The sequence below is a fragment of the Nelumbo lutea genome, chromosome 6 (genome assembly GCF_056320005.1).
Source record: "Nelumbo lutea isolate HS-2025 chromosome 6, American lotus-T2T, whole genome shotgun sequence".
Classification (NCBI taxonomy): domain Eukaryota; kingdom Viridiplantae; phylum Streptophyta; class Magnoliopsida; order Proteales; family Nelumbonaceae; genus Nelumbo; species Nelumbo lutea.
Window position 1 is genome coordinate 30037538 of NC_142689.1, and position 16735 is coordinate 30054272.

At 38.9% G+C, this 16735-nt stretch overlaps 1 protein-coding gene across 3 annotated transcripts; it reads left to right on the top strand.

Annotated features, from left to right (window-relative positions):
- Window positions 1–1015: 1015 nt before the first annotated feature.
- On the top strand, window positions 1016–10696 carry LOC148848285 (3-isopropylmalate dehydratase small subunit 1-like). 3 transcript variants are annotated; one of them, XR_016100629.1, is made up of 3 exons: window positions 1107–1957; window positions 3220–3434; window positions 10414–10583. XR_016100629.1 is itself a non-coding variant. In XM_088949194.1 (2 exons), the coding sequence occupies exon 1, from the start codon at window positions 1180–1182 to the stop codon at window positions 1942–1944; it is 765 nt and encodes a 254-aa protein (XP_088805320.1). In that variant the 5' UTR covers window positions 1016–1179; the 3' UTR covers window positions 1945–1957; window positions 10414–10696. The 3 variants fall into 3 exon arrangements, 1 of the variants encoding a protein (XP_088805320.1); XR_016100630.1 differs by lacking the exon at window positions 10414–10583 and adding an exon at window positions 8880–9752; XM_088949194.1 differs by lacking the exon at window positions 3220–3434 and having other exon boundaries at window positions 1016–1957; window positions 10414–10696.
- The last annotated feature ends 6039 nt before the right edge of the window (window positions 10697–16735 follow it).

The window sequence follows — 16735 nt, forward strand, 5'->3', positions numbered from 1 at the left end:
CAATACGTATCGATACTTTGAACCTCAATTCTAAATAATAGAACTGAAGACAATGCTCCTTCTCCACTCATTTCTTTGGAGAAAATCTTTCTGTGTAGTAATAACCTCTCTTAACAAACTAGTCAGTGGCATTCAAAAAGCTGGGACTCTAGTTCATCCCCTGGCATAACTAGAAAGGAAGGGAGATAATTATAAGAAAGGAGAAAAACCTAATAAACACTGAAGGAAAATATAAAGAGCAAGGTTTTTAAAACCGGACTGGATAGATAACCTTTCTGGGTCCAGTTCCCAGGTTGAATCGTTCAGAAAAAAAAATTAAAAGCCTAAAAAATAGCAAAAAATCATTCTTAAATCAAACCATTCAATAATTTATTAACCAAATCAATGATTTTTGACCAAATAACATTTTGAGTACAACGAAATCCATCAGGTAATCGGTTCCCGAGTTTTCCTATCCGACCGTTCAGTCCAGTCCGATTTTTAAAACATTGTATAACAGGGCAACACAACACCACTGTATTGATCAACTGAAAATGCAAGGCAACATGTATCCAACACCCCTCAATATTGGTGCAGATTAGGGATGTGGTCAATGGGTTAGATTTGGTCAGGACTCAGGATAGCCTGTCCTGAACCAAGACAAAACCAAGACCAGAACTGTCCCAATTATTAATCGAGATGATTAGGTTTGACCCGATTATCCCAACATCTATAGTTATTATGTAAATAACAACTTAAAAAACTTGTTTTCTCATGATATAACTTTTAACAAAAATGATAAGAAAATAAAAAACTATTTATATGTTAATAAATTAAGTATTTTTAATCAAAATTATCCTATATATTATCTATTAAATTTATCGGACATAAAACTATGATAGAATAAAAAAATGTCTTTATATATTATAACAAATTAATCTGTTTAGATCAGAATCGGTTCGAACCAGGCCATAATTAGAACCAACCCAATAATTAATCTGAACAAAATCACATAATCGGTTCGGTCGGTCGGGTAGAACCGACCCATTGAAAACCGCTCGGCAGTCTGTGACACGTAGCTCAGAACAGGCGAAAGTGCGAAACTGCGAAACCTAAAACCGATAATTCTTTGCTACCGTAGTGGACTTCGGAACTTAGCAGAAGGTTCTGTGTTCTGTTCCCAGTCTTCAACCAGAGGCGATGGCGACGACTGCATCGGCAGCTACAGCTTCAATTGCGTACACAACGTTTCTTTCTTCCTCGAAACGTACGCCATCTCTCTTAACTAACGCTTCAAGCTTAAATTTCAGAACGCCTACCACCCATTTGATCAAAACCCCACTCAAGCAGGCTTCTCCATTGCCACCTTCATATCTAGTCCCTCTGCGTGCGTCTAGCACCCCTTCTTCCACAACCAACACCTTCCACGGTGTCTGCTATGTTGTCGGTGATAACATCGACACTGACCAAATCATCCCCGCGGAGCATCTTACTCTTGTGCCCTCCAACCCCGACGAGTATCGGAAACTTGGATCTTACGCTCTCGTCGGGCTCCCCTCCACATACACCACCCGCTTCGTCGAGCCTGGCGAAGATAAATCCCGCTTCTCAATTATCATAGCTGGCGACAACTTCGGTTGTGGATCGTCTCGGGAGCATGCACCGGTTGCCCTTGGTGCTTCTGGGGTCAAGGCAGTGGTGGCCGAGTCCTATGCGAGGATATTCTTCAGGAACTCGGTTGCGACAGGCGAGATTTACCCGGTGGAGTCGGAGGTTAGGTTGTGCGAAGAGTGCTCCACTGGAGATGTGGTCACTATCGAGATTTCTAAGAACCTATTGAATAATCATACTACTGGGAAGGAGTACAAGTTGAAACCGATTGGAGATGTGGGGCCTGTTATTGAGGCTGGAGGAATTTTTGCTTACGCGAGGAAGACTGGGATGATCCCATCGCATTCCTCTTAGAACTGAGGCTCAGGTGCGTCTGATTTTGCTTGTTATGATTCATGTTTTCTTTGTTTAGCTTCTTTTCTACATTTCTTCAACTCTGTAGTTTCACTACTCCAAAAGCTCAATCGTAGTTTTATGCATTGCACGATTAATTTATGCCTTAAAATATTGGATTGCACATAGAAAACATGAGAAGAGAAGGGTTCTTGGGGGTGTATCTTTGTCAATCCCTGAAAATGCACTTAGGTTTACAGCTGGGGGAGGGGTGTTCGCCTATGTGTACGGTTTTGTTTTTGAAGACAAAAAGAACTGCTACAGCAGCAAAAAGATAAATGTATGAAGAGATTGAAGACAAGGAAGGTTTTAATCCAAGTAGACAAGAATCAACACTTCAACAGCAATAGGACACTGTTTGATTGCTTGACATAACTTTATTAATTACTTCTAACCGTGACCATACACCATAGGAAGTTAATTACCTAATGAAAACCTGTATGCTACACTTTGTAACATGTTCAATCTCAATTTGAAATCCTTGGCTGGTAAGGGCCACAGAAAGAAGGATAAAATTAAAAACTAATGCATTTTAGTGAAACCTAGGAGTAGCCTCAGTAGGTGTCATGAGGAGACTAGGTGTTTGAGGAGGATTTTTTTCTTTTTCTGGTTCACAAAATTTACTCGCGGTGGAGGGGTGGTCACCATAAATTTTATTTATTGTGGAAGGTGTTATGAGGAGGATAAGTCTGTTGGAATGGTTAAACGGTTTGCATTGAAGATCAAAGATTGCACTGGTAAAAAGAATTTTAAGGAATGTTAACATAAGCAGGACAGGAATCAGCAGAAAAGGATTTGGGCATGGGATGGATCAAAGATTTTCTCAGTGAAGTCTTTCTACAGGGGTTTGGATCAAAGGAGCGATAGTAGTTTTCCATGGTCAATGATATTGTTCTTGTAGAAGTGCATAACAGTAGCCTCACTACAGACAACTTGTTGAAGAGAGGGATGATCGTGGACAATCCAAACTATATTTTCTGTGATAGCTGTATAGAGACAGTTGGATCAGAATCACCTATTCCTTCGATGCAGGTTTGCTGTTGAGGTGTTAGTGAAGGCCTTAGGTTTATTTAGGACACAAACCTGTTTTCCAGAAGCATCAAGATAATTCCTAGAGACAGTTGATCACCTCACTACTGACAACTTGTTGAAGAGAGAGATGATAGTAGACAATCCAAACTGTATTTTATGTGATATCTGTATAGAGACAGCTGACCACCTCTTCTTTTAATGCAGGTTTGCTGTTGAGGTGTTGGCGAAGGCCTTGGGTTTATTTATTTAGGATACAAACCTGCTGTTTTCCAGAAGCATCAAGAGAATTCCTAGAAGCTTGGCAGTTGAGGGGCCTGAGTCAGAGGGACAAGATTATGTGGAAGTTGGTCCTGACTGCAGTCTTTTGGGCCATTTGGGGGGAGAGAAATGCTCGTATATTTGAACACAAGAGTAGTGAGGTAACTGTGATGGTTAAGAAAATTATGGGATGCTTTTTTCTTGGGCAGCCATACATAAAATTGTTCATAGAGAGACCATACATTTTTTTTCTTAATTCTGAAACCTTATTTTTTCTAAGAAAGAAAGGAAAGGCAATAGAATTGTTCAAATTGACCAATTAATAAGTAAAAAGAAAATTATATTAAATAAAAGAAAAAACTGTATTGATCAAAAACAAAGAAGAAGAAAAAACTAAATACAACCTAAAGGCAGGTGTTAAAACTTAAAATAACATTCCCCATATCCAACAACAACGCCAACCGCCACAAATAGCAAACAGGGTAAAAGCAAGAATTTAAACCCCTCTTGCACAACAACCGCAGCACCTACAAAGCAACTACTAGGCTCAGGTCAATCTTCCACCTCAACCAAACTCTTCCGGGCCTCCTTCCTCATCACAAATTTCTGCCCCTAACGCTTCAAAAGCTTTCCTCAAACTTCCTTCCTTCTTCCACTTGAACGCTTCAAAAGCTCTTCTAGCAGAGCTCTCTCCTCCTAAAGAGACAAGCTCAAAGACTTACAATTTCCACCTCTTTATCAACCAGGGTCTTCAAGTCCACGCTTCCTTTCTTCAATTCCTTTCCTTCCGGTAGTACCTTAGCAGAGACCTCTTCCATTGTAATTCCATCCCTACTAGCTTTCTCTGACATGCCAATCTTTTTTGACTCCTCCCATTGAACTGGAGGAGTCATTTTAAAAATGAGGATTCTCAAGACTCAGAGTTCTGAGTTTTACTCTTCTTTTATAAATCCTTTTATACTTGTTTGTTGTCCCTGCCCCCACCAGTCCATCTTTTAGCCTTGAAAAGACCTTCGTAACACGAACCACGTTGAGCTTGCTTGTAGCTCTAGACTTCTTTGGGACCTCCAAAACATCACCACTTCTAGCCAAAATAGTCTCCTCCCCCCTGTGGCCCAAATCAACTCCCAATCTTCCAACAACAACTTCAGATACCAAATAGTCAGAATCGTCCCCAAACAAAGCGTCTTGATTCAAATTTTCAAGCTCACTCACCTTCTCTCCCTTGCCTTCTATTATACCAGCTCCCTCTTCCTTGTCACCTCCCTCCTCCATCCTCCCTGTCCTTGGTCTCGTTGTTCACCCCCTCTTCAACCACCTCCACCCAACTCTGCTTACATCTCCTTCTTCCAACTCCGCCCCCTCTGAAAATCCTTCCTGGGAGACAACAATAACACCCCTACTTTCCTGTTGCAACTTGGAAAAAGAAAAAGGGTTTGGACCTTGCGTACCTTCAACTGGTTCAAGCGGCAGAGCATCGGACTTGACCCCACCTAGCTTGGAGAGGCTTCTTAGATCTTGATTTACCTTCAGAAATCACAGAGCAAATCCCATATACTCGATCATCAGAAACAACAACCTCCAATAAACCAGCAATTGAAACTTTCTTTCTATTAAACGTGTAAGCCACCCAAGGCCTTCTCTTAAATCTTCTCTCTTTTCTTCCCCTTCAAGCTCCAATCATGCCTCTACCTTTAATGCAGGCCCACACTTCTTAAAATTACTCAAATAATTCACACCTAACACTTTGCTTTTAGAATTCAACAAACTCTTTACTGTCACTTGGGAACCACACAAAGATAGAGCCACTTTCCTTCTAACCACGTGGGTCCCACTCTTAAACTGCTCCTCATTCAATCTCGAAAAGGTCCCTTCAACCTTTTTGAAATCTCCCACCACATGTTCCTCCTTAACTAAAGACCTCTCCTCTCTTTTCCAAGAAATTCCTTTTTTACCTGCACCTCTCCAGATCCTCCCCTCTCTCCTCTACATGACCATCCAGCTGCCCAACTCTTCGACTCCCATCATCTTCCTCCCCCAAACTCCTGATCTCTTGCCCAAACGGCTACCTTTTTCCTCTTCCAAAACAATCAAATTCCTGTGTTCGACTTGGCATAACCACTGAATCCTCCTCTAACCAAAGGCATTAATCCACACAATGCTTTTACTCCCCACTTCTCATACTGCCCCCACTAGCGGATTCCATCTACCCTGCTTGCAATCTGACATCCTAACCTTAGCAGTTTCTCGATCCAGGACTTCATCTGCCTCTTCTTTACTGCAGAAAATAAAAAGAAAGAAGCCTGCATTTAGCTTTCGTACCTGAACATCTTCTGTCAAACTCCACTCTGATCTGACCCATCTCAGATCCTCCACTTTGTCAGGTTCAGAAATAAAATGAGTGACCTGGCACTTCTCTAACCATCTCACCCTCCCAAGAGCACATTCGCTCAATTCCGCAAAGATTTCCTTTACCATTGATGGCTCAAATTACATCTCCTTTGCTTGACACCAAAAGTTCCCACTACTCGGGTGGAGACACGAGTGTTAGCATCAGAGGAAAATTTTGCAGTGACACTGTTCATACAGTGACTGACCAGGCTTGTTCATTTCCTTAAGGATTGCCACATTATCTAAGCTGACTTTCTTCTAGTTGAAGGGATTTCTAAGAATGTGATTGGTTGGGTTAACTGGTCCGGTATTGGCCCATGGAGGACTGCTCATTTCCTTAATGAAATTAGGAATATCTTAGTGTCCCTAATCTGCAGATATAGATGGGTCAAAAGGGAATTAAACCAAAAGGCTGACTCTCTAGCTAAATCTATAGATCAGAAAGAGTTTTTTTTTTTTTTTTTTTTTTTTTCGTATAGTGTAAATACTTTACCTGTTTCTTTGGTGGGCTTTTCACTTTTGGTCTTTTTGGTGTCTAGCCCCTACTTTTGTACATCTCATGTAAATGGTCTTTTTTGACTACTTTTGAAAAAATGTTTCCAAATTATTTACAAAGGGATCTATAGTTTAGTATGTTTAAACCAATGTAGTAAATGTGTTGCCTAAGCATCAACTGGGCAACTAACTAGGTGTTTAGGGAGGGGCTAGCTAATTTTACGCCCTTTTATGGGTGTGTTTATCCCACTTTGAATTGATAATTAGGGCTCTTAATCTTTATGGGCATTTATCTTTTCCTTTGAATTGGGGAGGTCCTTCAAGAATCTTGTCATTTTTTTCTGAAAACCATGTGTAAGTTGTAATTTACTGATTTAATTTCTGATTTATAATTAACTTGTATTTACAAAATACTTATATGTGGTTCTAGACATGCATCATAATATATGTTTATATTTATTTATTTATTTATTTTTATTGCTGAGACAACAACTAGTTTTTGCCAGGCCAAAACACCTAGGCATCCCTAACCTAACCATATTGGCTAAAACTATATGAAGTTAGTTTTCAATTTGTATATAGAGATACTCATTTTTTTCTGTAAGTGATGATAAGGATAAACTTTGTTGAGGTGCATTTTAGGGTAAGCACCTTGCCTAGATCCCAGCACAGCACTTTCAAAAGGTGTGCACCTGATGTGCTTTGCACTTCAGCCCAGGCACACGCCTTTTGAAAATTTGTGCATTTTTTCTGTTTTTTTATATGCTTAGCAGCTAGGAGCCCCCTGACCCCCAACCAAGCCCCCTTCCTCCTCCTCCTCCTTGCTGATTTCTTCTTCTTTTTCTACTTTTCTTATTCTTGTTGTCAGCACCAAGGTTCAAAATATCGATACAGGTCGATATGCTGGTAGGGGCGTATCGGCCTGTATCGTGGCTCGCTTACCCCCTTTTTTTTAGTTTTTTTTTTTTTTTTTCTTTTCAATCTGGTTCAGAGAGGTCGGTTTAAGGCCCCTCTACCCCCTGAACCAGGGTCTGACTTGAATATCCCCTATAGGGGTGTATTGGGAAGCCCCCTATACGCCCCGATACGTTGCAATTTTTTTATCCTTGGTCAGTACCTTTTTCTGAGATAGGAAATAACCCTCTCTGCTTCTTAAATTTCTGATTCTTTTCCTTCCTTTTTTGGAATAAAAACAAAAACAGGGTTATGCCCCTTCTTCTCCTTCTTCATTTGATGTTTTTTTATCTTATCTTTTTCCTGAAACATGAACAGGGGCTCTGCCTTCAATGTTTTTTCTTGTATTCATTTTTTTTCTTGAGACAAGAACAGGGGCTTTGCCCCTTCTTCTCCTTCATCATTTTTGAGGGTTTTGCTCTCTCTTTTCTGAGTCAAAAACAGGTGCTTTGCCCTTCCTTTTTGCTTATTTTTCTGATTTTTTCTTCTTTTTTCTATGACAAAAACAAAGGTCTAGCCCCTTCTTTTCCTAGGCAAGCCTTGAAACAATTGGAAGAGAAGGGTTATTTTTGAGACACAAACCTTGAAATACTAGGAAAAGCAAGGTTACATCTGATACACTAGGCGACACCTAGTTGACTGCCTAAGACTAGGCAACTAAGTGCTCCCTGTTGCCTAGCATCGCCTTGGTGTCTTGAAAACTATGGCATACATATCTCTGCCACACTCATTGTTTTTGGATATATTTCTTGACTGCCCAATGCTCTGCTCCATACAGCATAGCTGGCCTTCCAACTGTTTATAGAATTGTCTTTTAATCTAAGTAGTATTCGTCTATCCCATTGGCGATATTCCTCCTCAATTTCTCCCTTATTAAGAATTATTAAACCAAGGTACAGTAAAAAAGCCACATTGAATTATCTCGTGCTCTACAATACTAAGGCTCCATTTGGGAAGAATGCAAATACAAATATTTAGTCTTATTTTAAAACCTCTTGTTTTTAAGGTACTTGTCCATAAACTTGAACAGTTGTATTTTCTTTTCCTTTTAATAATTTATTATTTTTTAAAATTAATTCGGATCGGATCAGATTCAGATATCTGACATCTTTATCGAATTTGAATTCAAATGGGTATTTATGAGATCCAATCGGACCTACTGTGTTTCGCCCCGAGCCGTTTGCATCCCTAACCAGAGTGTGTATATGCATTGAATCAGTATTTGCTCTCTTCCCAAACAGAGCCTAACTGTACCCTGATTCGCACTCCTATTATTATTAAATTTACATATCATATAATCTGCTTTAGGCTTATTTTAAAACCTCTTGTTCCTAAGGTATTTGCCCATAAACTTAATTAGTTTCATCAGTTAAAACAATGTCATCAGCAAATAACATGCACCATGGGGCCTCCTCTTGAATATATTTAATCAATTCATCTATAAGTGCAGTTCGGCAAAAGTTTTGGTGCAGGCTGCCAACTTGACCCAACCTTACTCCTTCATCTGAGCCTGGGACCAGCAGTATAAGACAGGCTCACACTGGCTGAGTCATTATTATTGAATTATTAATAGTTTTCCAAAGTGCATTAGGAGTTAGCTTACCAAGTTAGGAGTTGTGTTAGCAAGTCAAGAGTTAGTAGGTCAGTCTCATAATCCTAAGTTAAGTAGGATATATATTATTCTTGGTTCTCTCCTACCACTTATTAGTTTCTTGCCCCTTTACTACTAATCTTTGGGAATGGTTTCTTTCCTCTTTTGGTTGCAGGTGGACCCCACCGCCAAACATTCAAAGTTTGCTTAGCCCCTCATTTGTCGGCCAAACAAAAGGGGAAGGATAATGTAGAAATGTGTGAGGGCTGCTGTTTGTTGGACTCTTTGGGAGGAAAGGAACACCAGAATTTTCTCTGAAATTGAAAGAAGTAAAGAATGTCTTATTGAAGTAGTAATTAGTGAGGGTGGTACATTGGCTAAAATCATTGGACCTGTTTGTTGATATTTCTACGGATATGTTGCTAAATGGCTGGCTGGAGGTGGCAAATTCTGCTCCTGCTTGCTCTTTAGTTTGTCCTGTGTGGTCACCACCAGGAAGTGGACTTGTAAAGCTAAACTTCAATGGAAGTAGTGAAGGAAATCCAGGTCCATCAGGTGTAGGAGGGGTTTTCAGAAATGAGGGTGGGAAGATGCTCGCTTTGTATTCAGGTTCCATTGGGTTTGGAGACTCTCTCAAAGCTGAGGTCTATGCAGTACTGGAGGGTATAAGGAAGTCTAAGGAACTGAATATACAAAAGTTAGTCATTGAAGGGGACTCAAAGCTGGTCTTAAGTTGGTTACAAGAAGGTAGTGGACTTTGGAAATATGCTAATGAGAGGAGGGAGATTAAGTGGCTAACTAGAGGAATGGAAATCAAGTTTCAGTGGGTCAAGAGAACAGAAAATGCATTTGTTGATGCTTTGGCAAAGCAGGGGGTGGGAAGGGATCAAATGTTTTGGGCTGTTCTGTAAATTTTTCCTTTTAGTTATCTTCCCAGAGAGAGTTTAGCCTGTTTATCTCTCTTTGGAGCGCTGTAACTAAATTCTTTTAATCTAATGATTTCTAGTTATTGATCCAAAAAAAATATATATTATTCTTGGTTCTTAGCTAACTGGGGTTTTTCTTATTTTAAGTCCCAAATCAAATTTCCAGTCTCAAGTCAGCTATGAATCTTTGATTTGTCCCATTCTTAGTAGTGTTTTCTTAGTTGATTTTGAAGTAGGAAAGTAAAAGGGATGGCCAACCCTCCCCTTTTTGCTTATAAATACAGGACTTTTTTCTAGAGAATTTATAGAGTTTTAGTGTTCTGATTCTAATGTTGGAATGATTCTAATTTTATTGATGCTTCTGATTCTTTCAAGAAACTATAGTACCTTTAAGTGCAGGTTCTAGATAAGCTTTAGTTGCTAACTCCTAGTCCTAGGTTATTTTGTTATCTTTTTATCCTCTTCCATGCCCATCCTGTGTCAAAAAGTTCACCTCAAAAGGTAAAATGTTAAATCAGAGGCATTAAGTTAGAGAAGAAAAAAATAGCAATTATTTTTTTTGTTGTTTCGATAAATTGGTTATTCAATTAAAATATTTTGTGACACCCTGAATACGACAGTATTCTTCTTTTACAATTTTCATCTCTGTAGAATCTACACCAGAAAGTATTGATAGATGAAACATTTTCATTTTTTCTGTTGCTCTATTTTAAACATTTTCATTCATGATTATGTTTGTATTTATTGGAACATCACTCATTTGATTAGTTGCTGTATTCTCAGGCCTGCCTTAGTACAAGAATAACAAGCTTCAACTTCAAAAGATACAACAGTATCACGGGATCTTGAGACTGGGTGATTTATAGGATGCATCGGAAGGATTATAGACATGTTATTCTCTTTCTTTGACTTCTTAGTTATTTGTTTTGAAGTTATGTAGTTGAAAATTCGGTCAAACTGGTAAACCTAATTTAACTGGATTTGCTACTGATAAATATTGCCATGATATTGGTCCTTCTAGTTCCTGTTAGTTTAAAAATTCAAAGAAAACCAGAAGCAATTGTATGTTTCTTGATCATTTCTTTTCAGTACATGTGTCCAAATGTAGGCAGTTGAATCTTCTAGTTGGGAAAACTTATTCGCAGTCGTCCTCTTTCATTTAGGGAGCTGTTGGTCAATTTCTTTCTTTGGTCACTTGATAAAGATTTGTTATTCTTTGAGTAAAGTGAAACATTCTTTTTCATCCTGATGATAATATAGATTTCTAGTTACATGATTCTATGTTTAACTTGAATAATCTGTTCAGCTCCTTTGTTACTGATTCTACATGATGTGGCTTTGACTCTCCGACCTCCGACGGTAGGAGGTGATTAATGGTTGAAGCCTTGCAGATATATAGTCTACTTGCATATACAAATTTTCCTGATTTTTCGGTGGCTCAAAGCCTATCTTATGATAGGGACAGTTTTTGGAAGAAAAGGGATTTGTTCATGCAGTAATATGTTGGCGTTACTGTTGGTTCAGGTTTATCGATTACACCTAGAGCTTGACTTGATCGCTGAATTTTTAACTCAGGTTTTGGGCGGGAGCTCGGTTCTGCTTCTCACTATCACTAGACGCTATCGACACCCTATCCACAGGGAACTACAGCTGCACATCTCAGGTTTCACGTATGATCCCATTAATCACAATTTACAACATAAATACGTGAGATGTATGTTAGGGTGTGGCCTGTGGGTAGCAGATCCTCTCTCGTCTGACCAGTGGGTGTCCTGCTTTGTGTGTATAGTGTTGGATTTGCTTGTGTAATGTGGTATGCCTTGGTTTCTTTAGAGGCTCTAGGCTGATGGTAATTATGCCATAGTGATGTTGTTACTTGTTGCATCCAGATTTAGATTTGCTTCTCACAGCATATTGGGAACATCTGGGGTGAGGAGCAAATCTGGATTCGATTCGTTGCATCCAAGTCAGGACTTGTATAGCCATTGGAATCAATCTCTCTTCTGCTGGGAACTTGTTAAGGCCTACGTAGGGTTTATTTCAGGTTATGCCAGTTATGCCATGGGGTTGAAAATGGGGAGGTGAACAGTTATGGCAGAAAACCGTGTCAAATACCAAATGATGTTGGCTCGGTTGATAGGTTTTTCCGCTGAGATTGGATTCAGTGTCACAAGACATTGTTTACATCATACTCAACCATTTGCAACCGTGTATAGGGAATATGCGAATTTGTAACAGAGACCTGGGATCAAACCCTGCTGCCACCAGAGTTGGGAGGGCTAGAATTATGACTTATGAGTATGGGGCCGGGCTACCCCTGTTGCGTAGCCCCGTGAAGAAGAAAAAAAGAAAAAGAAACTTAGGTATTGGCAAAATAACTTTCCTTCAAAGAACTTTTATTTTTTGGGTGGAAGGTGATGGGAAGACACAACTAAAACCAACTTTTGGTGGGTTCTTCGGCTGTTTGTAATGGATACTTAGTTTCAATCCAACTACCACCAGGGTTGTGCATAATGGAGAGTTGAGAGAGAATCTGATTCTAAAATGATATTCTTGTAGCCCAAGTTCTAAGCAAGAGTAAGACCCTGCTTAATGGCCCAAAATTCTGCCACATCATTGGTAGCTTGTCCGATGTAAGAAATGAAGGCTATGAAGCCACCCCCATCTGCCCTAGTGGGCCTGCATAACATCTAAACAAGTAATAACAGCCTCTCCTTCACTACTTTTAGCTGCTCCATCTGTGTTAAGCTTAGCCTAATGCTGTTCTGATAGTATCCATCCATCTGATTTCTTTCCAAATCCTGTTTATAAACTCTGTTCTTTATCGTAATATTAGTCAATATTATCAATATAAGCATGGTTTTCAAAACTAGACCAGATCGGAAAAATTAGGAACCGGTCACCTGACCGGTTCTGTTTTACCCACAACCATCTTTTGGCCAAAAATCGTTGATTTGTTCAGCAAATTGTTGACCCGGGCAGTCGAACCGTTCGAATCATTTGAACCGTCCAACAGTTTTGGCCATTTTTTATTTTTTATTTTTTGTCAAAACGGGCCATTTATTCAATTCAAACGATCGGACCATTAGACCTAGGAATCAGACCCCTGAACGGTTCATTATCCGGTTCAGTTTTAAAAACCTTGAACATAAGATTAAACTATTGTTAAAAATCTTTTTGTTCCAAAAATTCCCAATCAACCAGTTTAAGTAGCAAAGCAGGGCAAGATATGCATCCTTAAGCTGATGTAAGTTGGTTTTAATCCAATCATTTAAATTGAGAATAGTATTATTGTTCAGCAAAAAGGCTGCAGGAACCTCACTCCGCATTCTTCTTAGTCACAATTCCTAAATAAATGGTCCAAAGTTTCATAACTGGAAATACATAAGGTACATTCTTTGGGGATATTAAAACCTTTGTGTGATAAATTTAACACGACCCAAAGTTTGCCAAGGTAAAGAAGCCATATGAAGCATTTCATCCTAGGTTGTCAAGGAGAAGACTGAACGAGTTTAAGACTACGTATGGGAAGAAGGGGCAGTTCACATTTTACTTAGGAATCTATAAACAGACTTGGAAGACACCTTACCATCTTTAGTATCTGAACAAATCCAACGATCTTATGATTCCTCATTTCCTTGCAAAAATAGGATTAGCAGTGGTCTTGTCTTTAACCTGCTAAGGAGTAATGGACTAAAATCATGGCTAGATCCCAATCTCCACTATTAGAGGTGATGTCCTTGACTCTTTCTAGCTTAATAATAGGAAGGGTCCCTGGAAGCCTAACATCTTTTAAAGCACATCTATCACGCCAGTGATCTCTCCAAAGATCAATATCTTCTTTCCGCATTACTAATGGCTTTAATTAAACCTTCTCTTAGCACATTGAAACCTTTAGTTTTGCCTTTGATCATTCTGGTTCATGACAGGGTTCTAAGCAAGCTCAGTGAGGAAGCCAGGTTAGTGGTATTGAAATTTTCAACACCAAGAGCAAATTATAGGGATTTAATAAGAGGTTGGAGAGTTGAAGGAGAGAATCTAGCACTCACACACTTGCAATTTGTAGATGACACAATACTTTTTTTGTGAAGGAGAGGATCTCAATAGGATCAAAAACTGAAGCTCACTATACAACTCTTTGAACAAATGTCAAACCTTAAAGTGAATTTTGAAAAGACTTGTATAGTTGGAGTTAATATGGGGGAGGGGGAGGTGTCTGAGTTTACAGACATTTTGGAGTGTGCAGTATCTAATTGACTCTTAAATTACCTTGGTTTGCCATTGGGAGATAATCCTCAAAAATGTGAGTTTTGGGTTTTGGTCGTGAAGATGTTTAAAAAGAAACTTGCAACTTAGAAGAATAATTATTTGTCTCTTGGAGAAAGAATCACTCTAATCAGGTTTACATTAGCTAACCTTCCTATCTACTTTTTGTCAGTCTTTAAAATTCTGGTTAGGGTGGCTAGCAGATTAGAGAAACTAATGAGACTTTCTCTAGGATTTGGGAGAGGAGAATAAGGACCATAGGATAAGGTGGGAGGTGGTGCATAGGAGTAAGAGGGAAGGAGGTTTGGGTATTGGGATCATAAGGAATAGGAACTGGGCACTACTAGGGAAATGGCTATGGAGATTCTCATTAGAGAAAGAAAAATTTTGGGTGAAGATAGTGGGTAGTATTCATGGGGTTGCAGACAATGGATAGGATTCTGGCAAGGACTACAAGAGCATCTCCCTGGAAAGATATTCAAGTTATTTTTCCCTTGTTCTCTCCATGGATCAGATATAACTTGTACTCAAGCAACCTCATTAATTTTTTGGAACTTGTTTGGGTTGGGAATTCTTCTTTAAAAAGACAATTCCTTAGTCTTTTTGCTCTCTCCACACTTAAAAATGAACCGGTTTCATCCTTCCTTGTACCTTCTAACTCAGCTTCTGGGTTCAGTTGGAACTTGGGTTTGAGAAGAGAAATCAGGGACATAGAATTAGACTATTCTTCCTAGAGCCAACAAAGGCAAACAATAGAATTTGGAGACTGGCTCCCTCAGGTTCTTTCACCTATGCTTCTTTTTTTAAAGCCCTAATACAACCTTCTTCTGTTGGATTGTCCTTCCCTGTTAAAGAGGTGCGGTGTCATCCTATACCTCCAAAGGTTGGGAGTTTCTGTTGGGAAGCCTTTCTACAAAGAGTTAAAGCAGGAGATTTACTTCAAAGAAAAATACCCAATAGATATTTGTCTCCCCACAAGTTGCCCTCTATAAAGCTGATGGTGAGTTTGGATATCATTTACTAATTTTCTGTCAATTTACTAAAATCATTTGGGAATGGTTTACTTCTTTGTATGGGTGCAGGTGGACCCCCCTTGAATGTGCAAAGCTTATTCACTTCCATACCAAACTAGCCAACAAAAAGGGCTAAGATTATGTGGAGATGTATTAGGGCTGCAGTTTGTTGGACTGCTTAGGGGGAGAGAAATTCATGAATTTTTTCAAAAAAGGGGAGAAGCTTAGAAGTAATTTTGGAGGTCATCCATATTAGGGTGATACATTGTTTGAAAACTTTGGCCCTGTTTGCAGAATTCTCAGTTGATGAGTTGCTAAGAAACTGGAAGGGGATCGTGGAATTAGCTTCAGCTAAGAAAGCCTCAAGCTCTTTCTAGATTCCTCCACCTCAAGTTTTACTAAACTAAATTTCGATCGCAATAGTATGGGTAATCCAGGCCATCCGGAATAGGGGGACCAATAAGAGATGAAAAAGGGAATCTGTTAGCCATGTTTTCTGGTCCAATAGGGGCGGGAGATTCCTTGAGGACTCAGATACTAGCAACTCTTGAAGGAGTATAAAGGGTCAAGGACATGCATATTAATAAGTTGATCATAGAAGGAAATGTTGAAGTTGTGGTGAACTGACTAAAAGAGAATAACTCTAGGCTCTGGAATTACAACAATGAAAAGAGAAAATTTAAGTGGCTGACTAAAGACATTGAAATTCAATGCACATAGGTAAAGAGAAGTGCAAACTCATTGGCAGATGGTCTACTTAGGCAAGGGGTGAACGAAAACTCTATTTTTTGGGCTATGTTGTAATTGTTTTACTTTTAGTGTTCACTAGTGCACTCGAGAGTTAAGATTGTTTAGCTCCCTTGCTTTGTAATTTTCATAATCTTAATATAATTCACTATTATTGATAAAAAAAAATCAACACCAAGCCCTCCATTAGCTCTAGGTAGAGTAGCCTTATCCCATTCCACTAGATGGAGCCTTCTGCCATTCTAAATAAACCCCACAAAAAATACCTTGGTAATTTTTCATCTCATGACAAGTGCTAGATGGCAAACAAAATATTTGCATAACATGTGAAGGAATAGAAAAAAGGGTTGATTGTAACAGAGTGTTGGATTGACTTGAAAGTGTTCTTAGTAGGGGTGAGCATGGGTTGGTTCAGTTCGGTTCCATGCCAGAACCTGGAACCTACCCTATAGGGGTAGGTTTTGGGGTCTACCCATGGAACTTATTCTTTCTTTACTAAACTTTGATTTTCAACAATGATAATATATAGTTTAAAACTTATATTATCTTTATTGATCAAATTGAGTATTTTAATGTGTAGATTATCATAATATATTAATATATGATTCAAAATTTGTCAGGATTCTCATCAAATAGTTCTCCAATAGTATATTTGTATGTTTGTGTGGGTTAGGATTTAGGAAAAATAAGAAAATGAACAACAACACAAGGGGGAATGACTACCCATTTTCATCATTTTAAAAATTTCATTTTATGTTCCTTAAATTATAAAGAGAGGATTTTGAAAATTTAGTCCCTTTTAATGGTAATGGGTCTTTGTCACAATGTAAAAGCTTAAGGATCTTGTCGCAAATAAAATTACAATGTGGGTATTCCAACAAAACTATTCAAATCAAATCGTTTCAATTCTCAAATCTCAACCCTTCCCAACCCAATTCAGATCTCCTACCCACAAGAGTCATACACATATGACATTACAACTATACATTCAGAACATCTCCCCAAGAATAGTAACATGCAAATGCATGAGTTCACATAAGCACCTCACTGCGTTCCACAACATATCCCAACTGTGTATT

Excerpts from the sequence above, each read along its gene's own strand:
- LOC148848285 (XM_088949194.1), top strand. The coding sequence starts at position 1,180 with ATGGCGACGACTGCATCGGCAGCTACAGCTTCAATTGCGTACACAACG.